At 52.3% G+C, this 26,202-nt stretch overlaps 1 protein-coding gene across 1 annotated transcript; it reads right to left on the bottom strand.

Annotated features, from left to right (window-relative positions):
* Positions 1–1,664: 1,664 nt before the first annotated feature.
* LOC100903448 (nephrin) lies at positions 1,665–25,421 on the bottom strand. The gene is made up of 24 exons (XM_029113376.1): positions 25,379–25,421; positions 20,052–20,162; positions 19,545–19,712; positions 19,189–19,368; positions 16,236–16,291; positions 15,355–15,454; positions 13,921–14,091; positions 13,661–13,831; positions 13,239–13,376; positions 12,707–12,927; positions 12,048–12,135; positions 11,839–11,953; positions 10,977–11,158; positions 10,391–10,557; positions 10,069–10,210; positions 9,672–9,821; positions 9,418–9,567; positions 5,542–5,829; positions 5,128–5,436; positions 4,895–5,034; positions 4,521–4,731; positions 3,130–3,330; positions 2,137–2,397; positions 1,665–1,951 (listed from the first exon to the last, which is right to left on the bottom strand). Exons 1-24 carry the CDS (start codon positions 25,419–25,421, stop codon positions 1,665–1,667), a joined length of 4,050 nt encoding a protein of 1,349 aa, XP_028969209.1.
* Positions 25,422–26,202: the final 781 nt, after the last annotated feature.

Below are 26,202 nucleotides of genomic sequence, written 5' to 3'. Positions count from 1 at the left end.
TCGGAGGCCGGCTGGTACTCGACCGCTCTCAACAAGTTTTCCCGTCCACTTCAAAAGGATTCCACCGTGAGCGAAGCGGTGGAGGCTCGTATGCTAGGAGAAGAGCTCGAGTGCAAAAAGTTCGCGGGCTTTCCGATGTGGTCTCGAGTGGAGAAAATTTCTGAACTCGTTTGTTCCCCGTCTACGGGAAGAATTCCCTCCGCCCGGTCTCTGGTACTCCGACCGACTCCATTGACGGAGCTTGCCATCTCGTCCTACGGGGAGATTCTGGATCGTGTCGGGAGCTCTCGAACGAACAGGAATCTTGCGCTTCCCTGTGAGCTTCTCGAAACGAGGGCTTCCGAAGTCGTAGTGTTTCAATCATTAGTTTGCGGTACAAAATCGGGGAACTGCAACCGAAAATGTTTGCGCGACGCAGAGCACACAGAGCACGCCTCCTCCGTCTGTTTCGTGAGGTTCGGGAGCCGTCAAACTGAGAATACTACTCACGCGGCAGTTTTACATCGAAATAATTGCAGAGGTACGACGTCTAGACCCGAGAACGAAAGTTCGGTCTCGTGGCCAGCAGGAGACCTACTTTTGACGAAGAGATAGACATAGCGAAAACCGATGTTCACTCACAACGCGGGTACGGAGGTATTTCGACAGGAGATGGAACCTGATGAACCCGGGGAAGGCCCGTCGGTTCGTGCTTTGGATTCAATGCCAAGACGGATCCCAAAAGAGAGGGTCGTCTTCTTACGCGAGCGGATAAATTCATGATTCGAGGGGCTGCGTCGGGGCTGAGAGTAATTCTCGGAGCCTCAAGAGTCATTCGGGTTTCGGGAGAATCTCAACAGAAACTCCCTCCTGTGCGCACAAAAGTGACTTAGACGGTCTGCTTGCTAAGGGGCATATATCCACGTTCCACGGTGGAATCGTTGCTGCGTATCATTGCTCGCTTCATTAAACCGGAGGATATCCTCAGTGGATGAAATGGGAGTGTAATGACCTGTAACCAAAATAGATGGGGGATGTTTCCCGCGCGTTAATGAATCGTTATTGAATTTGTGTGTCTACGACAAGCCTTCTCTCTGATTCTTGCGCAATCGCGTACAACGAGTGAAATCGTTCAACCATCTGTTTACGATCTCCACGCGACTTTTATACGCGACATATCGACAGCGAGCAAGTCGAGCACGAGGGCAGGCAGGTCCTCGAGAAGAGAAACCCTGAGATATGTCATTTCGTGAGGGTGTTATTTCGTCCCAGAAAACTTTCGGACTGGTTGATTCGAGTCACGAAAATTTGCATACCATTTCCACAGAAATTCACTGGGCCGAGGCCGGGGGGGAACTACCGGAATTTCACCGGAGCGGGTACCGGAATCAAAACTTGATTGACAATTTTCTTCGGGAAGTTCTGCCTTGCCCATCTCGAAGAAGAGAACCCTCCACAAGGGCTTCGCGACTTCGAACATAAATCACAGACATAAAAAATATCTCCCTCCACATAACTCATGCTGGAGCCGATATTGCCCCTTGCTCTCTCGTAGACCTCTTCACTGAATATGAGCATCGATCCAGGACAGCCTCAGATAGAGCGAACGCGGAGCGAGTGTCGTAGCCAGGCACTTTCAGAACAGACTTGTTTATTGAGCATTTTATGAAAACTTGAAACTCTCTTCAAACAAATGGCTCGTGCAATTGGTTTGAGCTCAACGATACTTGGGGCAACATCATGGACTGGTTCCCGAGATTTCGTCTCTGCCCGAGCCGCTGAGGCCGGTGCGGCGTCATCGTCGTCGTACTTGCTGCTGTTGTTTCCTGATACCGCTTGAGTGAGTACGTGTCCTCCTCCAAAAGCGTCGATGATATTGTGTCTTCGTAATGCGACGACAAAACGTCGTTACTCGCGTGACGAGCTGGAAGATTCATCGTTCCCCGATGCTTCGAGCTCGGTAGGATTGCATCTGGGAAAGATTGTTGATTCGCTTTATTCTTCCATGCCCCGACGGAGAGGTCCCAACAATGTACAGACCAAGAAAGGAATCGTTGCCGACCGGGGAACATTCCCAGTCTGGAGAAAAAGACAAATGAGACGCATCACTTTGTGCTATATTTTTGTAGAGGCAGAGCGAGAGAGGTCGATACAAACCCGTCCCAAGGAAGTGATGCTGGTCGGAGTCTTCGTTGACGAATATATTGGGAGTTGCGCTCAGGTCAACCTTCGCTTTGAAATCATCTGGCGGGAAGTCCAACTTCGAGCTGTCCTGAATCCAGTGCTCGTCGTTGATCATTTTCTGAGATCGCTTCGATATCGACTTCTCTCCGTTAGGGCTTTGCTCTCCGAATATCATCACTTGTGTATCATTAATCGTCCGGGTCTTCTTGCTCATCAAACTCAGATCGACGGCTCCTGCGAAAGCGAACTCCGCAATCAGCGGTGGCAGGCGGTCCGGTAGGGCATGCTATCAGAGCGACATCGAACGGACTGCATTCCGGTACCAATCATTGACAAACACATTGCACTAGTATGATATTTTCCGCTGGACGCAAGGTCGATAAGATTTCTCCGCGCTTCCCGATCCGTATTTATGTCTTTCACCGCGTCAGAGGAGAAGCCAGCGCTGGTCAAGATGAATTAGACGAGGCGCACAATGGGGGTGCTGGACCGAAGCGTCGTCCTCGTCGAACAGGGAAGGCTCATCACTAAACATTACTTCGACATCGCCGCTTTTGTTCAGCCTTTTGAGATTGGTGGACCGAACCTAACGGATTGGGCTGAATCACTTGACGGGATCGAGGGACTCGACTCTTTCAGGTTCCTTTCACTCCTCGCGACAGCGCCATTTGAGTGCTCTGGTGCAAACTTTCTACAAGCCTCTCGGGAGGCGGTTTTCGGTCGGGGCTTTCTGAGCCGCATGAGAGATATGTATATTCGGCCTCAAATTCATTCACGAGACGGGGTTCTATCCTGTAATTCTTTCCTCGGCCCTTCTCGCACCTCGTCCGTTCGCAAAAGCTGCCCGATCGATCATCGAGAATGTTAGCCGCGCTCCGATACGTAGGGTCGCTCGACGGGCCGGACAAGCAGCTGAACATAAAGTTACAAACAGCAAAGAGGTCGTGAGACCAGAAAAGGAATTACCCGTTGATCCGAGGGACAACCTCGTAATGCGTTTCTTCCTTCGCATGATTACAACCAATAGGCCCAAATTGACACAGAGGAGTACACTCGCTAGAGCAATACCGAACGCTGCGGGATTGCTCGACGATCGCAACACCGCGGAGCTGAAAATGTTCCGGCCAGATCCACTCAGAGATGCGGTGAGGTCCAGCTTCGGCACATCTGAAACGAATATACTTCTTCAGTGCTTCCCGCCTGATGCAGCAGTTCCTGGCAGTCCGACGCCGACGTATGGGCGCAAGCCGCGAAAAGCCTTCCGATCGTATCGCCTGAATCGATGCGGAAGTGAATGACGTAATGGAGCCGTAATGCCAGCCACATACGTACGACGTCCGAGCTCTCGCGATTCTCTGTCGCAGCAATCAGTGTACGGTGGCTAGAGCCTTGTGACAGGCTTTTGCTGTACACCAGCAAACGATATTTATTAGGAGTCATTCGGGAAAGCCTTTCAATCATGGCCGAAGGCTCGGGTTTGAGGCGCTCACTTTCGGTGTGCACCATTTCTGGCAGACGTTCTTTGTTTTATTGGTAATGTATGTATTGGACTCGCTAAGCGGAAGCGACCCTTGTGATCAGATGGAGACCACGAGGGTCGAAACTATCGGAATAATAATAATCTCCATCGATACGTATTGTTTCTATCCGGCGACGTAAACCGGAGCAGGTGACCGGCTAACCCTTTCATTTGCTCCAGGCGAACGGTAATACTCCTTGGTTGCCAGATAGAGGGAGCGCGACGGAGAGAGAGAGAGGTCGACACAGGGAAGAAAGCTTTTCTTTGATGGAATATCGAGTGCTTGTTGTACCGAAGCTAAGATTCCGATCCTTCTAGATAAGCTCATCGGATGGGGCATCGGATCCAGAGGAACGGTAGCGAGAGGATATCAGGGGGAATTTCGGAGGAGAGGTTTTCTGTCGAAAGAGCGAATCGGAGGTGTGATATTTCGGATGCGGCTCCTCATCCATGAAGGGCTCACTCGGACTCGGGCCTCGATCGACCCACACGTCGACGTCGCTGGATTCTCCTCTTCTCCCTCGACTGACCAAGTGATGTAGCTAAGTGATGCGAAAAAGATCGCACTGAGTGAGTGCTGTCGCGACAGGGGGCGCGTGGAGGCGAAAATCGCTCGTAGGATACTTGATCTGCTTGCCAGTCACACTATACAAAGATTTCCGCGGATGAGGCTGTGTCCCGCTATTCTTCAGAAGGAATGTATATTTCTTCGTTCTGTCTTTATTCCATAATCGACCGAGGTTACGGTCGTTCGTGAGATCGACGAGGATTCCCGCTACGATTGTTCCGTGGTGCAGTTGAAGGAGTGCCGCGAGGCCTTTTTCCGGCAGCAACTCACCTTGAGTGATCACTGTGAGGGTATCTGTCGATTGACTCCAACCGAGCTTGTTTACACTCTTAAGTGCTATCAGGTACGCGGTATTCGGCATGAGGCCTTCTACTTCGAACGAGGTTCGTGTGGTTGACAGGTTCATCATAACGTTCTCGGCTACTCCGTTTTGCTCCGATCCGGCTCCGGCGAAGTTCCCGTTGAACGACTCCCGCTTCTCCTGCTCGGAACGGAAAGCGAATCCCCGGTGAGGTTGACAATCCATTCATAATCCCTTTGAGACTCCGAATGACGGTCCGACCGACTGACCGACAGGCTGACCGACCCGAGCTCATTCACTCCTTGCCGAGTTAGCCCCGAGAGCTCAATAGAATCACACTCACCATCTGCTGAGGGTCGACTGCCTGATAAGATATATAATAAGTTTGAGAATATCCCCCGTCGAAACCAGAACGCCATCGGAGCTTGAGAGTCTGGTGAGAAACGTTGAATGCTTCGAGTCCATTCGGAGGATCTGGAACAGCTGTAATGGATTTAGCAATGAGTGCATGTTATCTCCCGCGGTCCTGTCGAACAACGTCGGTCGCGGCCATGGGAACAACGCTGTATCTCTTACATTTCTGCACCAGAGTGAAGTTAATCTTGCTCGTCCCGAGCGTATTGTTGGCAACACAAGAGTATATCCCGTAATCAGAATAGCTGACCCGCTTTACGACCAGTATTCCTTCGGAAAATAAATCCTCTCGACTTTTCCTCGTGAACTCCAAATTTGGCTGGGCGCGTACGACGACGCGACCGTTGAAGAACCATTGGAAATCAACCGCTGGAACGCCGTCGGCTTTGCATGAAATTTCTATTCCGTCACCCACGGCGGCCGCGATTCGGTGTCTTGGTGCGTCGGGCGCGGGAAGAATCGAAGGTGCATCTGCGGAAACGAGAAAAGACAATCGGAAAGGAAATTCGCGCACTGGACATCCGTATTCCTCACTCGGAGCGCTCATCAGAGAAGTTGTTGGTCTTCGATGCTCACAATGTACAACGAGTTGAGCAGTCCGTCTGCTCGCACGGCCGATCCCATTGCTGGCGGAGCACTCAAAAGTTCCGCTGAAGTTCCGGAAAACTTTTGGGATATTGAGCTCGACAGCTGAACCTCTGTTCATCCATTTCTGAGCATTGAGCTCGACCGGCGGCCCCGCTAATCGGCGCCACGAGAGCAGGTCAGGCGGCGAAGGGTTCGCCTTCGCCGAGCAGTACAGTCTTGCAGTGCCGCCCTCGTTCACATCGACCCGCTCAGTGATGTTGTCGATAATGGGAGGATCTGCGGGGAAATTCGAGTCAGAATACCTTGCAGTCGTTCCTGTTCCCTTCCATATACCAATATTCTACCTCCTCTCGAAAGCTCCGCTGTCAGACCCTCCTCTAGGGCGATTGTGCTCCTCGGTCGGAGCCGTCGAGGAGTTGGCTGACTGAGTGAAGCCTCCTCAAAGATTTCGTCTCCAGTCTGTTTGAGGGAAGAAAATCCTTTTCTCGGAATGACTGCGAGCTGCAGGTGGTGCACATCCTCACGAAAGCGTAGAGTAACTCCTCCCTCTTTAGCTCTTGCGATTTCAAGGCCTTCCAGCTCGAGTCAGCTCATGAAAACGGGTTCTAGACGCAATCAATTGGCGATTCTCCTTCCCACTATACAGTTTCTCGTTCGCATAAATTTCCCGCAACGGTCTCCGTGCCTTTGCCGCGAGGAGGAGGGATTCCTGGGAGGCTGTCGAATGGACCGTGTCGATTTTCCGTCGAAGTACGTGGGCGTGTTCTCCCCCTGCTTCTATCGATGTCCCCCCATCTGGGGACCCTTCCGGGAATTCATCGATCCTCTCGCTATGGTTCTGAATAACAAAGTCCCTCATTTTCCCCGGTCAATGGGAAGAATCATTCGGCCATCCCACAGGTTTCGTAGCGCATGGTGGCGGTGGTGTGTCGCGGGTAGCTCGGAACGGAAAGATGCGTCGAAAATATTTGGCGCAGCCAAACGAGTATTCCATGATGATGGAGATCCACTGGTCCCGCACCTCGAGTGTCCACAATACGCCTCTCTTACGCCCCATACCAGAATCGACGCTCAATCAGAGGATCAAGGGGGCTAGAGCGAGCGTCGCCGCCTCTAGGATGAGGGGCTCTCTCTCTTTTTTTCTCTCTTCCTTCGAGGAGAACCTCGAGGCGAGAATATCTACTCGGCTGACGGTCTACATACCTACTCGACATCAGACGTAGCGTTTCCGATGGTAAAAACGGGAGAAATGCGGAAGCGGGTACTTTCATGGAGCGCTCGTCTTCCGGGAACGAATCCAAAGAGTTGTTTTCCGTGCGGTCCCCATATTCCCAGGGCGTAAGTCACCGTTTCACTTTTTCCCGCTGACATTTCTCCCTGACAAGCGAATTCGGGTTCCATGGGAGCGGGAGGGAAATGACAGATAAGCGTAGTTTTTTTTCGACACCGTCTCAAGTGCCACTCTACGCTCACTTAACTCAAAAGTTGCTTGTTGTTGGTTTTGATTGATGCATCACTCGCGCATGTCAGATTTTTTGTACGATCTGCGCGATACGGATTCCTGGTTGGCGACTCACATAATGGAGCTCATATCCACTTGGCACGAGCGACGCACAAAGGCTGCACCAGTAGTAGCTGCTGTTAATGCGGCGAGCAGCCCCCGGATTCAGTCGCCACAATGTCTCAGAGCGCAAACTGCTTGTCTCCACTGTAGATTTTTCTGTCTTTTGTGCTCTCTGTTCTGGACACAATGGGACACGACCGTATCGCGCTCGTACCCATGGAGCATTGCGAGGCATCTCGAGGACGTTGGGAGAACTGCTTTTGTATAACAAGCTGGATCGCTACTCTCAAATTAACCCCTACTGCGTCGCAGCGGCTCCGTGAATTCGAGCTCTTCCGCCCAATGGTTTCACCGGGATACGGGCCAGTCGCCAGCGGCTCGCGAAACGAGTGCGGAAAGCATTGGTGGCAACGATAAGTCTCATGGAGGGGAACAAGAGATACATCGGTCTGGAAGCGAGTCTGACGGAGTGGAAGCAGCAGGCCGTCAAAAATTAATCTCCCCGCGGAGACTCGGGCATGGCACACCGGAATATGCCGTGGAGCAGTTCAGAATGGCTCTCCCCGCAGACTCCTCGTGTTGAAGAGCAAGTCCCCCTCACGCAGTGGTCTGTGCCCGGCCCAGAACCCACGCAAACTTCTGCCTACTACGAGTGAAGGGAAGGCGAGTGGGTACTCGCGAGCGACAAAGTCCCGTGCTGAATAGTTGCCCGAACTCAAAAGTGTGAATCCATTGTGTCGGCTCTGATTGCAGATGATACGCGAAGAGAACCTGAAAACCTTTCTTCCCTCGCTCGGCATGATGAAAAGCTCCCGCTGAGAGGACTCGCTACCGTTCGAGCACCTTCGACGGAGCTCGTTCCCGGAGAGGGAGGCTAAATTCGCTTTCGACGGGATCCATCGGAGGAGCAGCTCAAAGATTCAGTGAGCCAATAGAGCGCGAGGTTTTGACATCAGTCATTTCTGGAATCGACGAAATAGCTCCCCGGAGTCCATAGTGGCGGAGGATCCTCGCGATCATGAAAGTTCGGAACCTTTTGGAGTGAAGCGTTCTTTGAGTGAGAGCCGCCAGAGCATGACGTTCCGGGCGTGTCGACGCGAGTCAAGCGCCCACAATGACTCCACAAGGCCGTTCGCGTCATCAAGCGCTCGTACCTCCCCCTCTGTTCTCTATCGGTGAAACCACCACCAGGACCCTCCAAAGTCTCCACAAGTGCTCTTCATGTGTGTCTGACCGCGTCGATCTGTCCAACGATGGCCTGTTCGTAAGAGTCAGACACAAAGCTCAGAAGCGGCGCGCGCCGGTCATCCAGCCAGCAGTTGTGAGCGGCTCGAAGCTGCCAACAGCAGGCGGCCGGAGACGACAAATACACTGAGCTCTTCCAGATCACTCGGGCGTACTCCTTGACATGTGAGGATCGCACGATTTTCACTGCGTGTATCGATAGAGCTCTAGAAACACTACTCGAGAGTGACCCATTGCCGGCGGGCGAACCCCAGCTCAATTATTGTTATCAGCTGGAATTATTTTCAACTCCGTTGCGCCTCCCCAAACGAAATCGAGCACCGTGTGTCTAGTGTCTGCTTGGGATAGCAGAGTGGAGACGCCCTGGAAAGAATTCACCTATGTTCGAATATGAGACGTTTCCCACGGGATTTGGCTAGACGTCCTTAGCCCTTGTGCGTCCCAAAGTCGCGCTAAAAATTCGCGTCTTCCCACTCGTCTGCCGTTTCATGCATGCGAGCTAGCGCGTCAGCATGCGTGCCTGAGCGCGAATATCCGGTCGACGGACGGCAAGGATGCCGCCACCGGGGAATCCATCAGACGGTAGACACATACGGCTAAAAGAGCGAAGGGAAACTCTATCTCGATTGATCGAGTTCGTCCAGCCGCATCATTCGTCTTGCGCTCCTTCCCGCGTCGGATCGGGAATTGTAGGCGCGCGCGAGATTTTTCCACATCGAGTCGTTTGCAGTCGGAGCCGTGAAGAACGACTCGAGAGCAACATTAGACCTCTCATCGCTAATTCGTAAGATCCCGTCCTCGAGAATTTTGTTATCTTGTTCTCGGATGCTCTTTTTCCGCGGGGCGCCCTCCGTGGCCGAGCATCGGTTGTCATGAAAATCTTCACGGCAGTCAATAGCGCTGTGCTCCATTGACTCCGCGATTCATATTGAAATGAACGGACGAAGTGATTCGTCATTGAGAAAAACGCGCGATGACGAATGGTCCTGTGGTGACTCAATACGTCGACGGCTACGCACGCGAGTCGATATAAAGGAAATAGGACGAGCACTCACAAAAAACGTCGATGTCCACTGACGCCTCTGACCTCCCTAAGCTATTCTCGGCCTGAACGAAGTAAGTTCCGGCCTGGGCTCGTGTGACATTCAGTAGTTGCAGCAGCGCTCCCCGAAAAGCGACGGAATGCTGAGCTCCTATGTTGTGAGCTGGAGAAAAATATGACTCATTGAGGAAGTTATTCCTCAGGGGACAGACGTATAGCTCAGGGTCATCAACAGAATAATAAGTACATACTTCATAGCACACTTACGGTCGGTGCCATCGAGCATCCCTCCGCGTTTAGTCCACGAGTATCCGTCGACGTTCACCGGGGGATTCGCGTCGGCGGATATGTTATATACTTGAGATTCGCCAGCCGTCAGATTAAAACTCCACGAGCTCTGGGGGAACACGGGCGGATCTGCGAAAGGCATCGACCATGCTCGTATTTCTATGATTATCGACCCACTCGACCGCTCTAATGACACACGGTCCATACATGCCCAACGAGCCGATGGGTGACAAGTAGGTACGTCTAATTAGAGACGAATTCCGCTATGTTCCTTTTGGACTACAGCTCCAGCCGATTACGTTCCCTTGAACACTGCCGCGGAGCACGAATCCGCTAACTAACACTTGTTCGTCGATAGAGCTAGAAAAAATCTCACAGGCGATCTGCAGATTCTCCTGGGCCGTCGTTGTTGTATTCAATAGGGGATTGAACGCTGTGCATGCGACAGGGACTCCGTTCTCCGAAGCACTGACAGAAACGAACGTGACCCTCGAGAGCGAAGAGACTCCGTTGTGATCCTGCAACGAAATTCGGCGTTTGACCGCCTGCTCGCTCCGTCCTGTCCCGCTCCTCGGGCGGGACTCGCTTTGCAGATGAGTGCATGCGCCAGCCGACCCTCTGATTCATCTCGAGCTTACTTGAAGAATCGCTCACTTTCTCCGGGTCTGGGCAAATTATGGTTCGGGAAAGACTCTCACCGACGGCTGATTCATCTGGGCATGATCCGCCTCCACTTCATAGGCTCCTCTGAACCATCGGACAACTGCAGTCGGCAAGCTCGATGAAACCTCGCAAGTCAAGGAGATGTTCCCTCCTATCTTCGCGAGGGGCGGGTTGACAGAGATCCGAATATGTGCTGGTGGGACTGGGAAAGACATGAAGAGCTTAACTCACAGCTTCGCCTCGCGTCTCGGAGCCCCTGATTTGCGAAATTCATCGATGGAGGAGAGCGAAAAATCCTCATCATCATCATCCGCCGAAGGCTGCTCGAGCTTGGATCCACGTTTCCGACGATTCCAGGTACCTAACCAGTCTCCTCCGAGAGGAGGGTGCAGGATGGAGTCGCGGCACTCTATCTCCCTCGGGGAAGGAGCATTGTCACAGCCAAACAAGATTCGGTCCTGGTGAGCTACGAGCTTTCCCAGAGGAATATTCCGGATACCAAGGAGTTCCTCAATTTTTTTCGTGTTAGGGACGAGGTCCGCGCCATGTGTTCCACGGACTGCTTTCACGCGCCCCCTTTGAGAATCCTCGGGGAATGGTAAAGATTTATTTTATACTCACATGCCACCTTCAATTGGACCTCCGAATGCATGGGAGTCAGCGTTGCTGAATTCGATGCCGAACAACGCAGAACAGCGCCGTTATCTTCGCGTTGGACGCCGAATGTGATCGAGTTTTGGACTCCGTCGCTCAAAATTGTTTGGTGGTCTTTCGTAATCATGGGCTCCCCGTTCTTGAACCACCTGTTCCACAAGGAAGAAAGCTGTCATTAGTGGTTGAACTCCGTTTCCCGCAACCGATGCGGCCGATTGAACGGATGACCAGAGGGTTCGAGTGAAACTTCGGCAACACTTTCGAGCTCGCGTCGTGGAGCCCAAACTCGGGATGCTAGTCAGTGAACGGAACTTCGCTGCTTCTGGTCTCTACAAGGTGGATGCCTCGCGGGACAGCTCATTTCACCATCCGGGGAAAGTTGCTCGGATGCATGCCGGAATCAGGTACGTAATCCAATTCACGCAACAACGATCTTCGTTCCCTATCCGGAGTCACAAGCGTACCTCCACGGTCGACAGATTCAGTGTGTGGCACGCGATTAAGTTCACAATGCGACCACATCGTTATCTAAAATCCCGATTGATTCTTGGACTATCATAATGATCAGTCGGTTCGCGGGTTGTCAGCGTATATTATTCCCGTCGTCTACCAGTGAGACAGAGTAAACACGAGCGAGATACCTGACGAGCTCGAATAAGATCGACAAATCGCCTAATAACGTTATCAGCGCCGCGATTCTTGAGGATCTCCGCAGACAGATCCGATGCCACCCGCGATGAACAATCAACATTGAACATTACTACCATCATTTGTGATGATAAATACATTGCCTTACAGTACCCGGTTGTGTGAGAAGTTTTCAGCTCACCTCAGGTCTGCGTACGGGTTCCCTCCCTTGGACGTGCACGTCATCGTGACAGAAGCTCCGCTTCTAACGATCTCTCCATCATTTTGGAACGTTATAACGGGAGGTTCGGGCGGAACTTGAAACCAATGAGGAACGACGATTACGATTTACGGTATTCCTTGCCAGGCATGCTTAAACGGTGCCGCCAGAAGATTCGGATGGACACTCACAAGTTATGTTCAGCCTATGTCTTCCGTAGGTGCTGCCCCTCAAAAAATTGCTTCTAGTGTGGCAATCTACGATCCGGATCGGTCTCCTCTGGAAAATGAACCTGTTCCTTATCAAGACTCCCCGATGATAAAAGTCGTAACATAGCATCTAGTCTGGTCGTACCAAAACTAATTAGCTTTTTTATCGTCGTTGCCTTGTTTGGAACTTCAACAGTGAGAATGGACGCAGAGAGAAAACCAACACCATGAACGTTCCGATAGGGGAGCGGTCGTTTTTTAGGCGGGCTTTAAGTCTCAACAGCCGGAACTCGTCAAGGTTATTGATGGAGCAAATCGACTCGAGAGATGTCCCGACTACCTAATAGATGCCAATTACTTGGGACTCGGAGTCTATGCAGGTAATGAACAGCATCCTTCAGCTTGTTGGTCGGCTCGATCCCTCGATTTGGCGGGCGAGGGAATCTCACCGAAGATGCTATCAGCCGACTTCTCTCCGACAGAATCGGAGTTGACAGCGGAAACCAATCGTTTCGCGTGAGCTGTTCTCGCTCGAGAGAGTCGGAAAACTCGGTGCGAGGACGCGACTCATCAAAGCGAGCGAAAGGTCCGCCAGGCTGCCGACAATGTTGACACGACTAGTCTGGGAATAGCCTACTTACGTTCTCAGACGTGGATTTCAGAGTGAGGTTCGACGACGAAATGAAACCTTTCTCTATTTCCGTCACCAGCGTAGTTTTTGAGTCGGCCTCGACCGGGATGCCGTCGATGGTCCATTCCAAATTAACAGCAGGGTTCGCTGGAGCTGCAGCGCAATGCAAAACCACAGATTTCCCCCGTTGCACTTCACTGGGACCCGTGATTGAGACTTTTTTTGGAGCGACTGAAAAAGCCACGACGACCCATGAGTCATCACTGAACGATTGGACTGAGGCGATTTCCTTCCCGCTCTGAATTTTACTCGGAACTCCTCTCCGATGGGGTCCTGTTAGCTGAGCCCTCGCTCCGTGAACCGAATGCTCTGCGCTGGACGCTTCTGCTCTCCACCGCCCATCCCGGCTAAGCCTGTTTCACCACGACAGGCCGGGATAGACAACGGGATGATGGCCAGCGTTGATCCCGCGCAACTCCCCGACCATAATGACTAAGGTCAGCGACGCCAACAACCGAGCCCCGACCCCATTTTCAACTCACAGTGTACAGCAAGGCGGACGGTGGCTTCAATACTCCGATTAGTCGCAACGATCTCTGTGTCGGGTTTGCACAATATTTCGGCCCCGTGGTCGGTGGCTCGGACCTCCAGTTCCAGGACGCTCTCGGAAATTCGGTTCCCTGGGAACACAGAACTCGACATTTGAGTCGTCGATGTTCCACTACTCCGTTGAAAAAAGCTCCCGTCCCGAAGCGGGAGAGATTCCGAGCATTAGGGGTGCGAGCCAGTGATGAAAAATTGAAATGGCTCGTTTGTTCTTTTTCCGGGAGCGGACGTCGCGGCGGCGTTGGTGGAGATGAAATTTGAGAGGAGAGGGAACGACCCGTCGCACGCACGAACGCGTTCGTACGCTTGGATATACGAATGGAACGATATCGGAACGAATGCAAATGAGATTTATTACCTCGAGTCCGTTGCGTCATAATCTCTCCAGGCAGAAAAATACCGTCCTTCATCCAGAGGAGGTTCGGAGGGGGGTTGCCGCCACGGGATCGGCATATCAACTTGAGCATTTCTCCTTCTCTGACTGGTGATCCCGACGTATAGCCCTCAATTCTAGTCGAGTTGGGAGCCGCTGGAATCACACGATTCGGAACACGAGTCAGATAAGCAGTCTTCATCGAGCTAGGTCAACTCGCGAGCCAGGCTGGCGGATCTACTCACTCAAGACCCGGATCAAGGCCGTGACTTTCATCTGTTTGTTGCGGAGCGCTGGATGCAGAGCCTCACAAGTGAACTGATCGTTGACCACGCTGTTGCTTGGCCAGAGTGTTATTGAAGAGATCGTCGTGAGTCTTCTCTCGCTCTCCTCGACGGTAATGGTCCTCGCGGCCTCTGGAATTCAAAATCGGGTTCCATTAGTGTGGTAGGCGGTAAATATTGCTCAAAACATTTTTGACGCTTCTTGAGACGAGGATCGATCGCAAGCTGGGGAATTCGGCTCCCCGAGCTTCACCGGTAGGTGAACGACGACGCGTCGGCTGAGTCTCGCGTACGATGAGCGGGACATGCCTCGGCTCCTCAACCGGCGTATTCGAGCGGATATATTCCGTAGCTCAGATGCTCGCCCCCCTTACCCATTCGCGGAGCAGCTCAAATGGAGAGGACTAAGTTCGGCGGCTTTTCACACAAAATTTCGAGAACCGATTGCGAAACTCGTCCGAGACTTCATTCGTTCGTCGAAATGAGGAGCTTTGAGCTTCTCGAATGCCGACGAACCTTGACGCGCTCCGACCACATTCGGCGCATGGAGCACGACGCAACTTTTTGTAGAGAAGCCCTAGAAAACAGGGCCGACTACCGGCAATCGTCTGAATGAGACTCGGAGGAGGCATTGCAGGCTTTCTCTGGAGTAGCGGTAAGGAAGGGACGGGGAACCGGATGAGGGGAGGTCAGACACCGATGCTGCACATGGTTGGCCCAAAACAGACGAACGGACTTCTATTCAAAGTTCCCCTTAGCCAGAGGCGCGGTTCCTCGGCGCGTCGCACTATGCCCGCGTAGGGGAATCCCACCTGCAAAAATGATGCGGAGCAAACTACTCTCAAGGCGTGCTTGTCATTTTTGTCAGGATCTGCTCAGTCTCTGCTCCTTTATGATAAGCTGCTCGGCCGTCTTGTGCTCTCCGTCCGAGCACACTCTTTCTGCCGCAGCATTATCTCCAGCACAATAACCGACTCTCCCCCTTCGTTCGATGATGCTAGCCGAGAGTGAGCTCACCTAAAAATCTCAGAGCGGTTCCTCCGAAGGAAGCTATCGCTCTAGAGGAGGGCCGGGCACGTAGCAGAAGACGAACGGTCCCAGAAAGCGTACCCGTGGCAATAAAATGAGGCCGTCGACTCTCCGCTGAGTTCGAATTTCACTAATTGGCGCTTGGGATTCTTGACATCTCGATTTCCTCCACGTGATTAATTATAGGGTCATCTCTTTCCGTCTGCCACTCATTTTCAGCTGATTTCTGAACGGGCCTATCGAAGCCTCAGGCATGCTGAAGTCAGCGCTCCGACCCCTCTTTATCCGCCTGTCACTCAGTAGATCATTTTCGCGGCCCTTAACTTTCTTCGCCGTGGCTTTCGGAGGTCGATATTCTGATTTTACCTGGGACGAGCTCGACAGACTTCCTAAACCAACGGATTGTGCTCTCGGGACGGGACATCCTGGCAGTGCAGGTGAGGATGACCTCGCTATCGGCTGGCACCTGGAACAGTAGTGGAGAGTGGTTAATAAAGATAAATAGCGCCTCTGTTTATTCTACACGATGATGATGATGATGATAGCAGACATTCTGGCCCCTCTGGTATTACACCTGCTCTGCGCCATCCCGATCGGGGTCGCACAGCTGAAAACCAATGAAACAGATCGCGCTAACTCGACATACGAAAATCCATTCGTGATATAATAAGCCGCACGGGTCGTTCCGACCGCATGAAAGCCCGAGCTGATCCATGATGCGTACGTGAGCGCAGACTCCCACCAGAGCGTTGTATGACCAACATCGAGGCTGAGATTTGCAGAACCCCCGTGGAGGCGGAAGCCTTTTCGAAAGGAACAGTTTGTTCCCAGTGGGATCCTTGGGTTCTGTAGCTTGATCGTGCGAGAAACTATCATGTATCCTCCATGGAATAAGAATTCATTCGTGGAACTCGGCAGCAGGACAGCCATACTCTGAGCCGACGATGCTATTCCGCAACGCTCTCAATTTCCCGAGATAATTATGAACTTAATCTGCGAGGTCTGAGGCCTCGTTCAGAAAGAATCACCAAGACGACGCGGCGTGCATAGCGTTAACATCATTGAAGACTCTGATTCAGTGACGAGGAGCCAGCCATCGTTCTTGTCTCGGGGGAGAGCTCATCAAACGGAACGGAACGGTAATCAGCTGTTGACTCGGTCCTGTTCCGTTTTTGTCGGAGGGAAAAGTATTCAAGATCGACGGTAGGAGCGCGAATCTGAGTAAGGTCTCAACTCGGAATGCTTACCTGGAATCCCATTTCGGTTGCTCGGCTCCCGTTTATGTCCAATCGAACCGGAGGAACTGGAAAAACACCTAGGTAATTGCATAATTCGAGCCGGAATTTCCGTAATCTCTTATAAATCAAATTCCGGGTCGAGGCGATGCCAGATTATTCGACGGATCCATTCCGAACTGCGTGGGAACATCCGAGCGATTGTATTCCTTGCACCTACGGAGTCGCTCACTGTATATAGTCGAATCGATTCGATCGACCTCTGGAGACGCCACCGATTCTAGTGGTGGGGATCCTCGTCAGCCAGGATGTCAGATTACGCTTGCCCACGTCCGAATCAGACCGGTCAGAGTCGTTGTCTCCTCTCGGGAGAAAAGACTCGACCGAGAACCGAGAATCGTTTCCGGGGATCTTGACCAGTTCGTTATCCGTGTGACCGCTCCGGAATCTGAGCTGTCAAACAAGGTTTCTGCAGCGGTTCGTATTTGTCCGCAGCCTGACCGAAACAAAGGTGTCGGATATCACGCCACTGTCTGAGAGCCTTGCGAGGATGTCATTGGGATGCGATCCGGCAACGAGAGAAACGATCTGTACCACCCCGAACCGGGAACGTCCGAATGCTCCGGTGAATTCCCTAAGGCCCTCAGGGGATATCCAGATGCGACTTCACCGGGGATCGCGCGAAATCAGGGTCTATTAATGTGGTTCGACTGCCGCGACTTTCTGCTACGCGAACGTAGTGCGTTCCAGGCATCAATATTCTGCTGCGTCGATTTTCGCGAGTTCCCCTGACTCATTCCCGGGTCGTCGTCATGAAGTTCTCACTGTTTCTGCATAATCGAGGAAAAATGATCCGCAATTTGATATTGGAAAATCGAGAAGTTTGGCAGCTATTCTCAAAAGGCCTCCGATCGCTTGGGACGCTCAAGCCTGCATAGCGGTCGTCGTGTGGGCGAGACCGCTGTTATCGAGGACAAAGGCGTTCAGAAGTTCGAGCGCATGGTACGGATCCATCGTCGCAGAGTGCCTCAACTCTCAGCAAAGCCTCATTCGACTTGTATTTAAGGAGAAATTAATGGAATCGGAAGAAACGAATTCCGGCCGATGGTACTCGAAGAGTTGACTCTCGCCGAGGATTCCGAACGTGGATTGCTAACGTGTCGCGAGTTCTTCGGCTTCAGCCTTTCGAAGGAAAAAAAAACTGGCCCCTCAAAAAGCCGATTAGAGCCCGGGCATTGCCTCCATTAGAGAGTAATCAAGAACAGTGGGCGGGCTCGAGGGAAAAACACGGTCGCGTATAAAGTGGCAACTTCATGTCGCAACACACAAGCTCCTAGACGGTGAACAAGCTCTATAGGCTGAGATTTGAATCGTGTCCCTTTCGGCGCTCGAGCACTCCGTCCGCGACGATAGGAGCGTTCTCGTCGCGAATGTTGTTTGGAATGCGCGTCGCGAACGATCCATCACAAAGGCGGCGCGGGACCTGTCAGCCCTGCAAAGAGATGTCGCTGCCAGAGGAAATGTTACGAGGTTGCTCTCACTTTGACGCAGTGCGCGGAACAATTTCCCAGAGCTCATTTATAAGAGGTGCCGCTCACCGCCTGTCTCCCGTCCGTAAAACAGCCTGTTGTTCAGACGCGTTTAGAGTTAACAACAATTCAATTTGAACCTCGCAGCGTGACGATTGCGTGGATTCGCCCTTCCCTTCAAGGATTTCCCTGAGCGTTCTCTCGTGTCTCTGACATCGGATCCCTCAGTCGAATCTGAACTGGAGTCTCGGAGATCCTCTAGGGAGCGATTCGAGTGCCATTCAGACAGAGCTGATATTATCCGTTTCTTGGAAGCGACTGCCCCCTGAGACAGGAATCCGATGCCGCCGCCGCTGCTGCTGCTCTCATCGGTCGCGGTCTCACGACGATGATTCCTTCAATTTTCCGGTTTCTCGGATTTATTAACCATCACCGGGCAACGGAATATATATATTTCGGAAGCGATCCTCCTCGGAGCGCGAGAACGACCTGATGAATATTCCGCCGAGTCCTCGTTCCTTTGAAGTGATACTCGGACACTCGATAGAATTCCAATGGCTCCGCCTTGACCCACGGCTTCCCCGAACCAAAGGCTCCACAGGAGTGGCAAATGATATAAATTACTCGATCTAAATGGGTATTGATGTCCGATAGCGCTGCTGCCGCTGCCCGGGCTCTGGATCGAATAAGGGAGGTCGGAGTTCGACGTCGGACAAATGAGATAGTTGAAGGAATCCCGAAATGCCTCGTTGACTCAACAGTGGGTCCGAATTGAGCTACGGATTATTCCCCCGCCTTTCTTCGGCGTCGAGAGTCGAGACGATTCAGCTCGAGACGTCTCTCAGAGGATGTCGATCCGGAGGTCCGTAGCCGTCAAGGAGTGCCGGATCGAACGACGACGGCTCCCCTCTCTGTCAGAGAAAGTCAATATTTGGTTGCTCTCGAAAGAAACCGAAGAAGAAGTATTCAGACGACGACGACAAAAGCCGTATCGCCATCATCATGGAAAATCAATTCTTCCCGAAAGTGTCGAAACAATACAGTCGGCGTTTGCATTCGCAATTTTTCTCCCCATCCCAACGGATCGAGCTCTCGTGCCGGGCTGCCCTTTTGGAACCTCGCTTAATCATCCCCGAATGGAACGGATACAATTGCCTTCGAATTCAGACCTCAGTTGGATTCGTGGTTTCAGCGGGCGCCTTTTTGATGGGCGAAGGCTCAGCTTCGCTCCCGAAATTGCGAACCGCGAATCTTGCGGCGTTCGGGCTCGTTGTCCCACGCACCGTTTTCGAAATTCGGTCACATCTCCTGTATTTCTGCATCATACCGCCAAAGTCGCGGATCACAATGCATGGCCCGCACAGCGGTCCAGAAATTTTGAATCTACTCGATCATTCTGTGAACGAAATCCAAATCTGCAAAGATGGGATACTCACAGATAACTAGGAGACTGGCTTCAGCTCGAATCGGCTGAACTCCATTAGCAGGTCCCACTTGACATTGGTACATTCCTTCATCTTCCATCTGGACGCCGTGGATCACTAGGTTGTAAACCCCGGTCAAATCGTCTATCACCATCATGTGTCTCGGATATCCAGGAATTTCGGTTTGGTATCCTGCGTCGCACAAAATTGTTATGACAAGGAATACACTCCATCAAGTATATTTGCACCGAGAACGCACGCGCGGCCGAGGCGACGAGTAGGCGGCGCCGGCGTTTCGTCGCTGCATGTAAGTCAGAATCCATGCGAGATGTCAGGCATCGGATGACAGCGAAAACAGCAAGTCTTACCCAATAGAAAGCCATCTTTGCTCCATTGCACCCTCCCTTTTCTTTTTCCTACTTGACATTCCAATAACACGCGCTCTCCTTGGACAGATTTCATATCTCGAGGGCGAACAATGAAGTATTGTTGAGTCGATGTTTGCGATGCGCTAAGCAGGGGCAGGGACTCGACAGCTGAAAATGACAGACGTAGGAGGATCCGACAACCTGAAGAACTCTTCACTCAATCATTCCTAGTAGATACGTTTATGAGCGCCCACACAGAGGAAAAAAGCCTAACTGTATATCTCTCGTTCGCAACTCGAGGGCCCCAGAGAGTTCGAACACCTTTACGTCAGCGAAAGGAAACCTCAGATGGCGGGTGATTGATCGCCGGAGCTCGGCATCTCTCCCGTGAGCGACAACCTCCGGCAGCCCGGGAGCCTCAAGCACGCCGGTGTCGGCCACTCGGGCTCGGAGTTCTCGAAAAGGATTGCCGACGATTCAGGAAACGATCAGAGAAAGAATCCTCACCTGATAGAAGATCGCCTGGAGGCTCTTCTGTATTTGGCGTCAGCTGCACCCGATTAGCGCGTGCGAACAACCCATTCCCGAAAGGTAAACCGGTTTCAACCGTACTAAGACCTGCAACAGAAAGTTAGTTTCAGTTGGTCCTTCCGCGCTGCGACAAGTCCCGAATTGATTTCGATAGCGACGCTCTCCCATCGGACTTTCAGAGCAGGACGCGCGAATAGCCCGTTCAAGCATCAGCATAGATCTATCGAACCGCCATCCCTGGGTCGAGCTTCCATCCCTCTGTAGCATCCCACCCTCTATTCCTTCCTCCCCCGATCTTCTTGAACTTCAAGAGATCAGCTGCGTCCGATGACACCGTTCGGAACATTGAAACAAGTTCGCCCGGGAGAATCCGATCACAAAGACGGATGTCTGACCCCGGCCGTGCGCCAAGGATCCCCTTCATCCTGATAAGGCGCGGACAGAGCGCAGCCGTAGCTGTCTCAACACAAGTCGGGCCCGAGCGCGACGACGCCGAATCCACACAAGTCCGCTGATGTCAAGGGTGAGAGCATCCGCCGAGTGCTCGGAAAGGCGTGGAAAAGCGGGTAAATAGAAAGCAGGAACCGTTGGAATGATGGAATGAAGACAGCAAAGTATTGCGCTCTCTTCAAGCAATGCAGCGGGGGCGGGGTCTCGTCGAGCTCATTCGGATTTGGTCGAGAAAAATTTCTCTCTGACCATTCACAATCGGCAGCTTCAGACGTGCGACATCATTTCACAGTTCGCGTGTGGCCTTGAAAATCGTAATCTGTGGTTCCCAGAGAGAGCTTCAGACTGGTTAAAGCTCGGTGTGAAGTGGGGAGCGGGTGACGGGAGAATCTCGTCGGTCTACGTTGTAGACCTAATATTTCGCAATTCCGGACTGGCCGAAGCTCGCTCGAGCGGCTGACCCAGAGACTGGCGGAGCGGGCTTACCGCGAGAGACTCATTTGAATATCAAAACCCCTAAATTGAGTGGGAACAAGGCAAAGCAATCGGAGACGACGGGGTGAGGACCAGGAAGACAGGAAGCGTCAAGCTCAGGAAGCCTCAGCGAAAAAACAGAAGCGACAGCGGTTGGCGGCGGAGCGCGCAGACGATCGTGGACCCGAGCGAAAATAAGGTTTTCCACGTTCTCTCTGCTCGTTCATGACGTGAAACCGAACATGTCTCTCAATGGGTCGGAGTGAAACGTCAAAGCAAGCGGAGTTCGAGTCGGAGCCTGAGTAAGCGAAATTTGCGAACAGAGAAGTTCCAGTGGAGCCAGGCTGACCTTCCAATACGAAGATGGGGAGCTGAAGGACTGCAGAAGCCGACGTACATATGATTTCGCAAGCTACTGAGGCCGGTATGTGGAAAAGAGTGAATTCTAATGGTCGGTTAGGTGCTTCTGGGATCGGCACGATGACGGTTTGTGGCTCCATCAGGTCTATCTATACCTCAGTGCCATCACCGAGAAATTCTCGGGACGACGGGGCATGGCCTCGTTTCTCGCCTTTTCTGATTCGGTTCATGGAATCTATATGGCCTTGAGCACGAACCCGAGCGTGAATTTTTGACATCTAAGCTTTAGCAAAACTGGGGAGGCGCCGATCAAGAGCAGCGAATCAGAAGACAACGACCGGTAGAACTTGGGGTAAGTTTAGCACGGGAACGGGGATGAGACTAGTACGACTAGCCTGAATATTGAGGATCGTCAGGATCGGCGTCACGGTGGAGGACGGAGCGATCTCAATGAAAATGGCCCTAACATCGAGAACATACACTCAGCCGAGGCATGAACGTTATGGATCAAACAGGACGAGACTCAGCACGACATCTTGGGAACCGGAGCAGGGAACGGAAACATCTGGGTCCCGGAAGAGTTTAATTGACGTCGACAGAGGACTGTTGTGCAATGTTGCAGTCGAGCTCACGAGAACGCGATGGTCACCGGATTGAGTTTCGGGAAGAGTTCCCAGCAGCTGGCGATATGGCATCGACTGGAATGTGACTCAAGTCGCCTTCCTTCAACGACCAAGAGGGCGAGTAGACGCAGATCGCGAAGCGGCGCAGGTCCTATCCACAGAGATGGGAGTCCTAGACACCGAATTCGTCTTCGGTTTTCGGCAGGGAGAATCCATACGCGGGAGACAATATTCGAGACCGGACAGCACTGACGGAGCAATCGACTGGAACTAAGCTGGAACGCAAGCCGCGCGACTTAGCCTCGACATGCGGTGGAAATTCTTATTAGAAAAACTTCAGTACCGGATGGGGTACCGCCTCCGGCTACCTGGATACTCTCCCGAAACTGTCCGGTCTGGCTGGCAAAGTATTTGATGGATGGCCAGGGGGATATTTCCCGCTTACAAGCGAGGGAGCAACACTAATTCTGCTCTCTGAGCCAAGTGAGAAGAAGAAGGGAATTCTTTCCCAGCTTTCTCATCTACGGTCTCGTCCAATCTTTCCGAGCCATAATCAACCTCAGACTTATCGGATAACCAGCTTGAGCATCCGCCGCTGAACTCTCGAATATCGGACGAGGAACCGCTGGAGTCGCTGCATTATCTCAGCAACTGATCGGAGAAGTGAAATGACCGCAACCCCGCTAAGCACATGAGGAGCACGCGCTGCCCCACGTCAAAAACGCAGTCGGTTGCGAAAAAATAGCGAGATTAGGGACGCGCAGTGAAACATATCAAATTTGGATCTCCAAAACCGCGAGGCGACAGTGGGTTTAGTGTTTGAGCTCTGGGGGATCGCCAAAACCCTTGATAGTCCCGCCCGGCAAGAGGCCTCGTCGTATATGACGGAATATTCCTAATTGAAATCGCAAGATGAAGCATTCCGTGTCGACGTATGATTCTGTGCGTCGGGTGCCTTTTCAAGCTTTTGCTCGAAAGTTCTCGCCGGCATTCCCTCTGTGTAAAATTTCACCCTAACCATTGAGACGAGAACCACAGGCCGCCAAACCCGGGACGATGACGGCTGTCGCTCAGTCGGACGGCATAACCGCGGCGACATTATCTCGCGAATTTTCCCAAATTGTCGTTTCGAGCGCCCTAAGTGATTCTTCTGCGCCGACGACAATTACGACGAAGATGCTCGACGAAAGTCTTATGGTCTATCATACAGGGACTCCCAAGCCGCATCGAGTGGGAATATGAGAATCGCTCCAGAGCTCCACGGAGGAAATCGTTGTCATTCCCGCTGTCTGGACACACTTTCGTTGGTCGACTGAATCGCTCGATATCTGGCGGTCTCTCTTCGTCTGGTGCTCAGGGTGATGCGTCAACCCTTCATCCGGTACAAAGTTACGAAGTCGCCTCTCAGTCAGAGGAAAAGAACTCAGAGCCGGCCGTGGAGAAATCTCTACAATTAGCACCCCGGTATACCATTTCGAGAGGGACATTTGTGGAGGACGCTTTCGTGGCCGGACAATCGAAACCACAGATACGATTCGAGGTGTGCGGAGTTCTCGGGGTTTCATTTCAAAAGAAGATCAATGACGTGTGACGGGGAGCTCCCCGCTGATCGTCCCGTCTCGAAGAAAATCCGATGATCTCGGCAGCGACAGCTACGTGCTTTTCAGAGGAACGTAATCGTCGGTCTGGATTAGCTTTTCTCGTTCTGTCACTCTTGTCCCGTAATGGGTGACATTGTCTACATGTACTCATCGAGCATCTCCAGCTGTGGCAGACGCCGCCGTGTACAGCCTGAGCCTATTGACGATAAAAAAAACGGCCAATGCTCTCAATATAATTCACAGGCTCAACCGTCCGAAGCTTCGCGACGGAAATCGTTTAAGAGACCGCTCCCGAATCAAGTGTTTCGGTAAAATCCTCGTCCACTGCGGAAGTACGCTGCGGAAGTACGTCTCGAGTCCTCGATGGGTTCCGTCGAGTTCTGCGAAGACTCAGGACACCGATCAAGCATCAAATCAGAGTCTGCGATGTGTAGCGGCGACGGTTCCGCAGACTTGGCAGCATTTTAGGAATGTGTTGAAAGAAGAGGGGCTTCTCTCGGTGAGGTATGCGCACCTCCGCCACGTGCTTTCAACCATTAATCATGCAGTTTCTTTCTCAGACACTTGCTCGGTACCGAATGACTCTGAGATTAGTGCCGCCAGAAGTAAGAAAATCTTTCCTGGAAGTCTGGGTTGCGTTTTTCTCTCTGATCCTCCGGTAGTCTCCATTTATCACGGGGTGTTTAATGTTCGGGGACCGCCGAATCCCGCAAACAGAACGAAACAGAGTGGCCTATGTGACACGCACTCCGAAGTAGGAGAGGACCTGGTCAAACGGGGTTTCGACCAATGTGAACATTGTCCGGATTGAAGGCGGCAGCGGCCCCAATCGGGGAGCGTGCCTCGAAAATGGAAATCGTTCCTCTTTGTGCAGGCCGAACATTCGGGCTCCTTTCGTTCATACTAATGTGTGAGAACCATTAACGCAGAGGGAAGGTCCCCGAGGATAGAAGACAACGAGAAGTCATCATAGGAATTGTATGACTCCTTCGTATGGTGCACAACGTCATCCGCCGGACTAACACGCTCGTTCTTGCTGATCCGCACGGGGTCTCCGACGACTGGATAGCCGCTCAATGAGTCCGTTCGGAATGCTCGGCAACAATCAAACATCGGATTCGGGGATCACGTCTCACGGCGAACAATTCGCTTCGGATAGCATGTTTGCGCAGAGAACAGGTAATCAAGTCCCTTGCGCAAGGGTCGTATTCTAAGATCGAGCACGGGGATCCTATCCGTCTTCGTAGTGTGCCCGTCTCCAAACTCTGAGGCTTCGTGCGGTTGAAACTGCGCGAAACCATTCAATCACGGGGGACCGCTCCCGAAGTCGGCCCGGTATAATGCGAGCGCATTACCGAAATTAGACTTAGGTATCAGCCCACGTATGAGGACCCTTCAAACTCTCCTGCAATATCACGACTCGATTCCCAGGGTGTCCGAGCCCTGACCGCGGTGTCTTGACAGAGGTGTCTCGACAGAAACCAGTCGGGCGAAACGATTGTAATCAGGGACAGAGCGCAGGGTTATCCAATGGTACAAACTTGACGAGAGAGCCCTTTACTCGGTGGGTCGAAACTTTTTCCCGAAGAATTCCGATGAAGTCTCTCGAATTCCCAACCGAGAAAACCTCCTGCCGGCACGGAACCTGGTTTCTGAGGAAATTCGTCGACTTGGATAAATGGATCGTTCCAACGGCTGATCGACGCCTCGAAGCTCCGCCGACTCCTGATAGCGAACTTCCTTGGCGGTTTGTTCCGCGAACTCTTCGAGAAGCTCCGAAGTCGACGTAACTCACCCAAAATAATCACATTTAGCGTTATTTGGAGGAGACGGCACATTTTTCCTCTTGGGTTCACATTTTAGTATTGAACAATCACAATGTCTCGGTTGTGATAAGGAATTCCTTCGTCTGATAGAAGCATTTGATGATTAGGTCAAATGCGTGTTGCATGCCTCTCGCATGGTGCACGGTCACGTTGGCTATTCAGCTGCAAAAAAAGCGCTGACGTTTGCTGTTGACGGACGACGGTTGACAAACGACAACGACACGAATCATGAGCTTGGATGAACTCGATCAGGCGACAACGGAATCCGGTAGCTGCTCTCACATAAAACGTCAGCCGGTCGCTGTATGTAGTATACTGGAGTGTAGGAGAAAAACTGAGGGAAAGAGACAAAGCGGGCCGGAGTCGCCGGAGGGCGCTGCAGTCCTCTTGGGAAGAGGACCTCATGCTGCTCGCTCGGGCCTATCTTCCATTGAGTGTTGCAAGGGTTTTCGTGTCGCTTCGCTTCTTCCCTGGTGTGCAAGGTCCTCGACAGAGCTCCCGAGGTAGACAGACTGCTCGCTCACTCACTTGGTCGGTATTATTTTCCGGAACGCAGTACGAGCGAACGAATCGTCGCGGGGGAGAAAGCGAACGAGTGTTGGTTTCATTCGCGTCCCTTGGAATCCCAGGAGATCCGCCGACACAAGTCAGAAACTGCGTAAAAAGGGCCGAGCTACTGCGGACGAGTAAACCCATTTGAATTACCATATTGACACGAGCCTGGTGAGGCTCCGGGCGGCTTCCGGGGAACGCAATTCTCTTCTCATGCCTTCGATTTCCATAATATTTGTCG

Source organism: Galendromus occidentalis, unplaced genomic scaffold (genome assembly GCF_000255335.2).
Source record: "Galendromus occidentalis unplaced genomic scaffold, Mocc_1.1 scf7180000076583, whole genome shotgun sequence".
Taxonomy (NCBI): Eukaryota; Metazoa; Arthropoda; class Arachnida; order Mesostigmata; family Phytoseiidae; genus Galendromus; species Galendromus occidentalis.
Note: the sequence above shows the minus strand (reverse complement) of the source record. Positions and strands in the feature narration are given on the sequence as shown.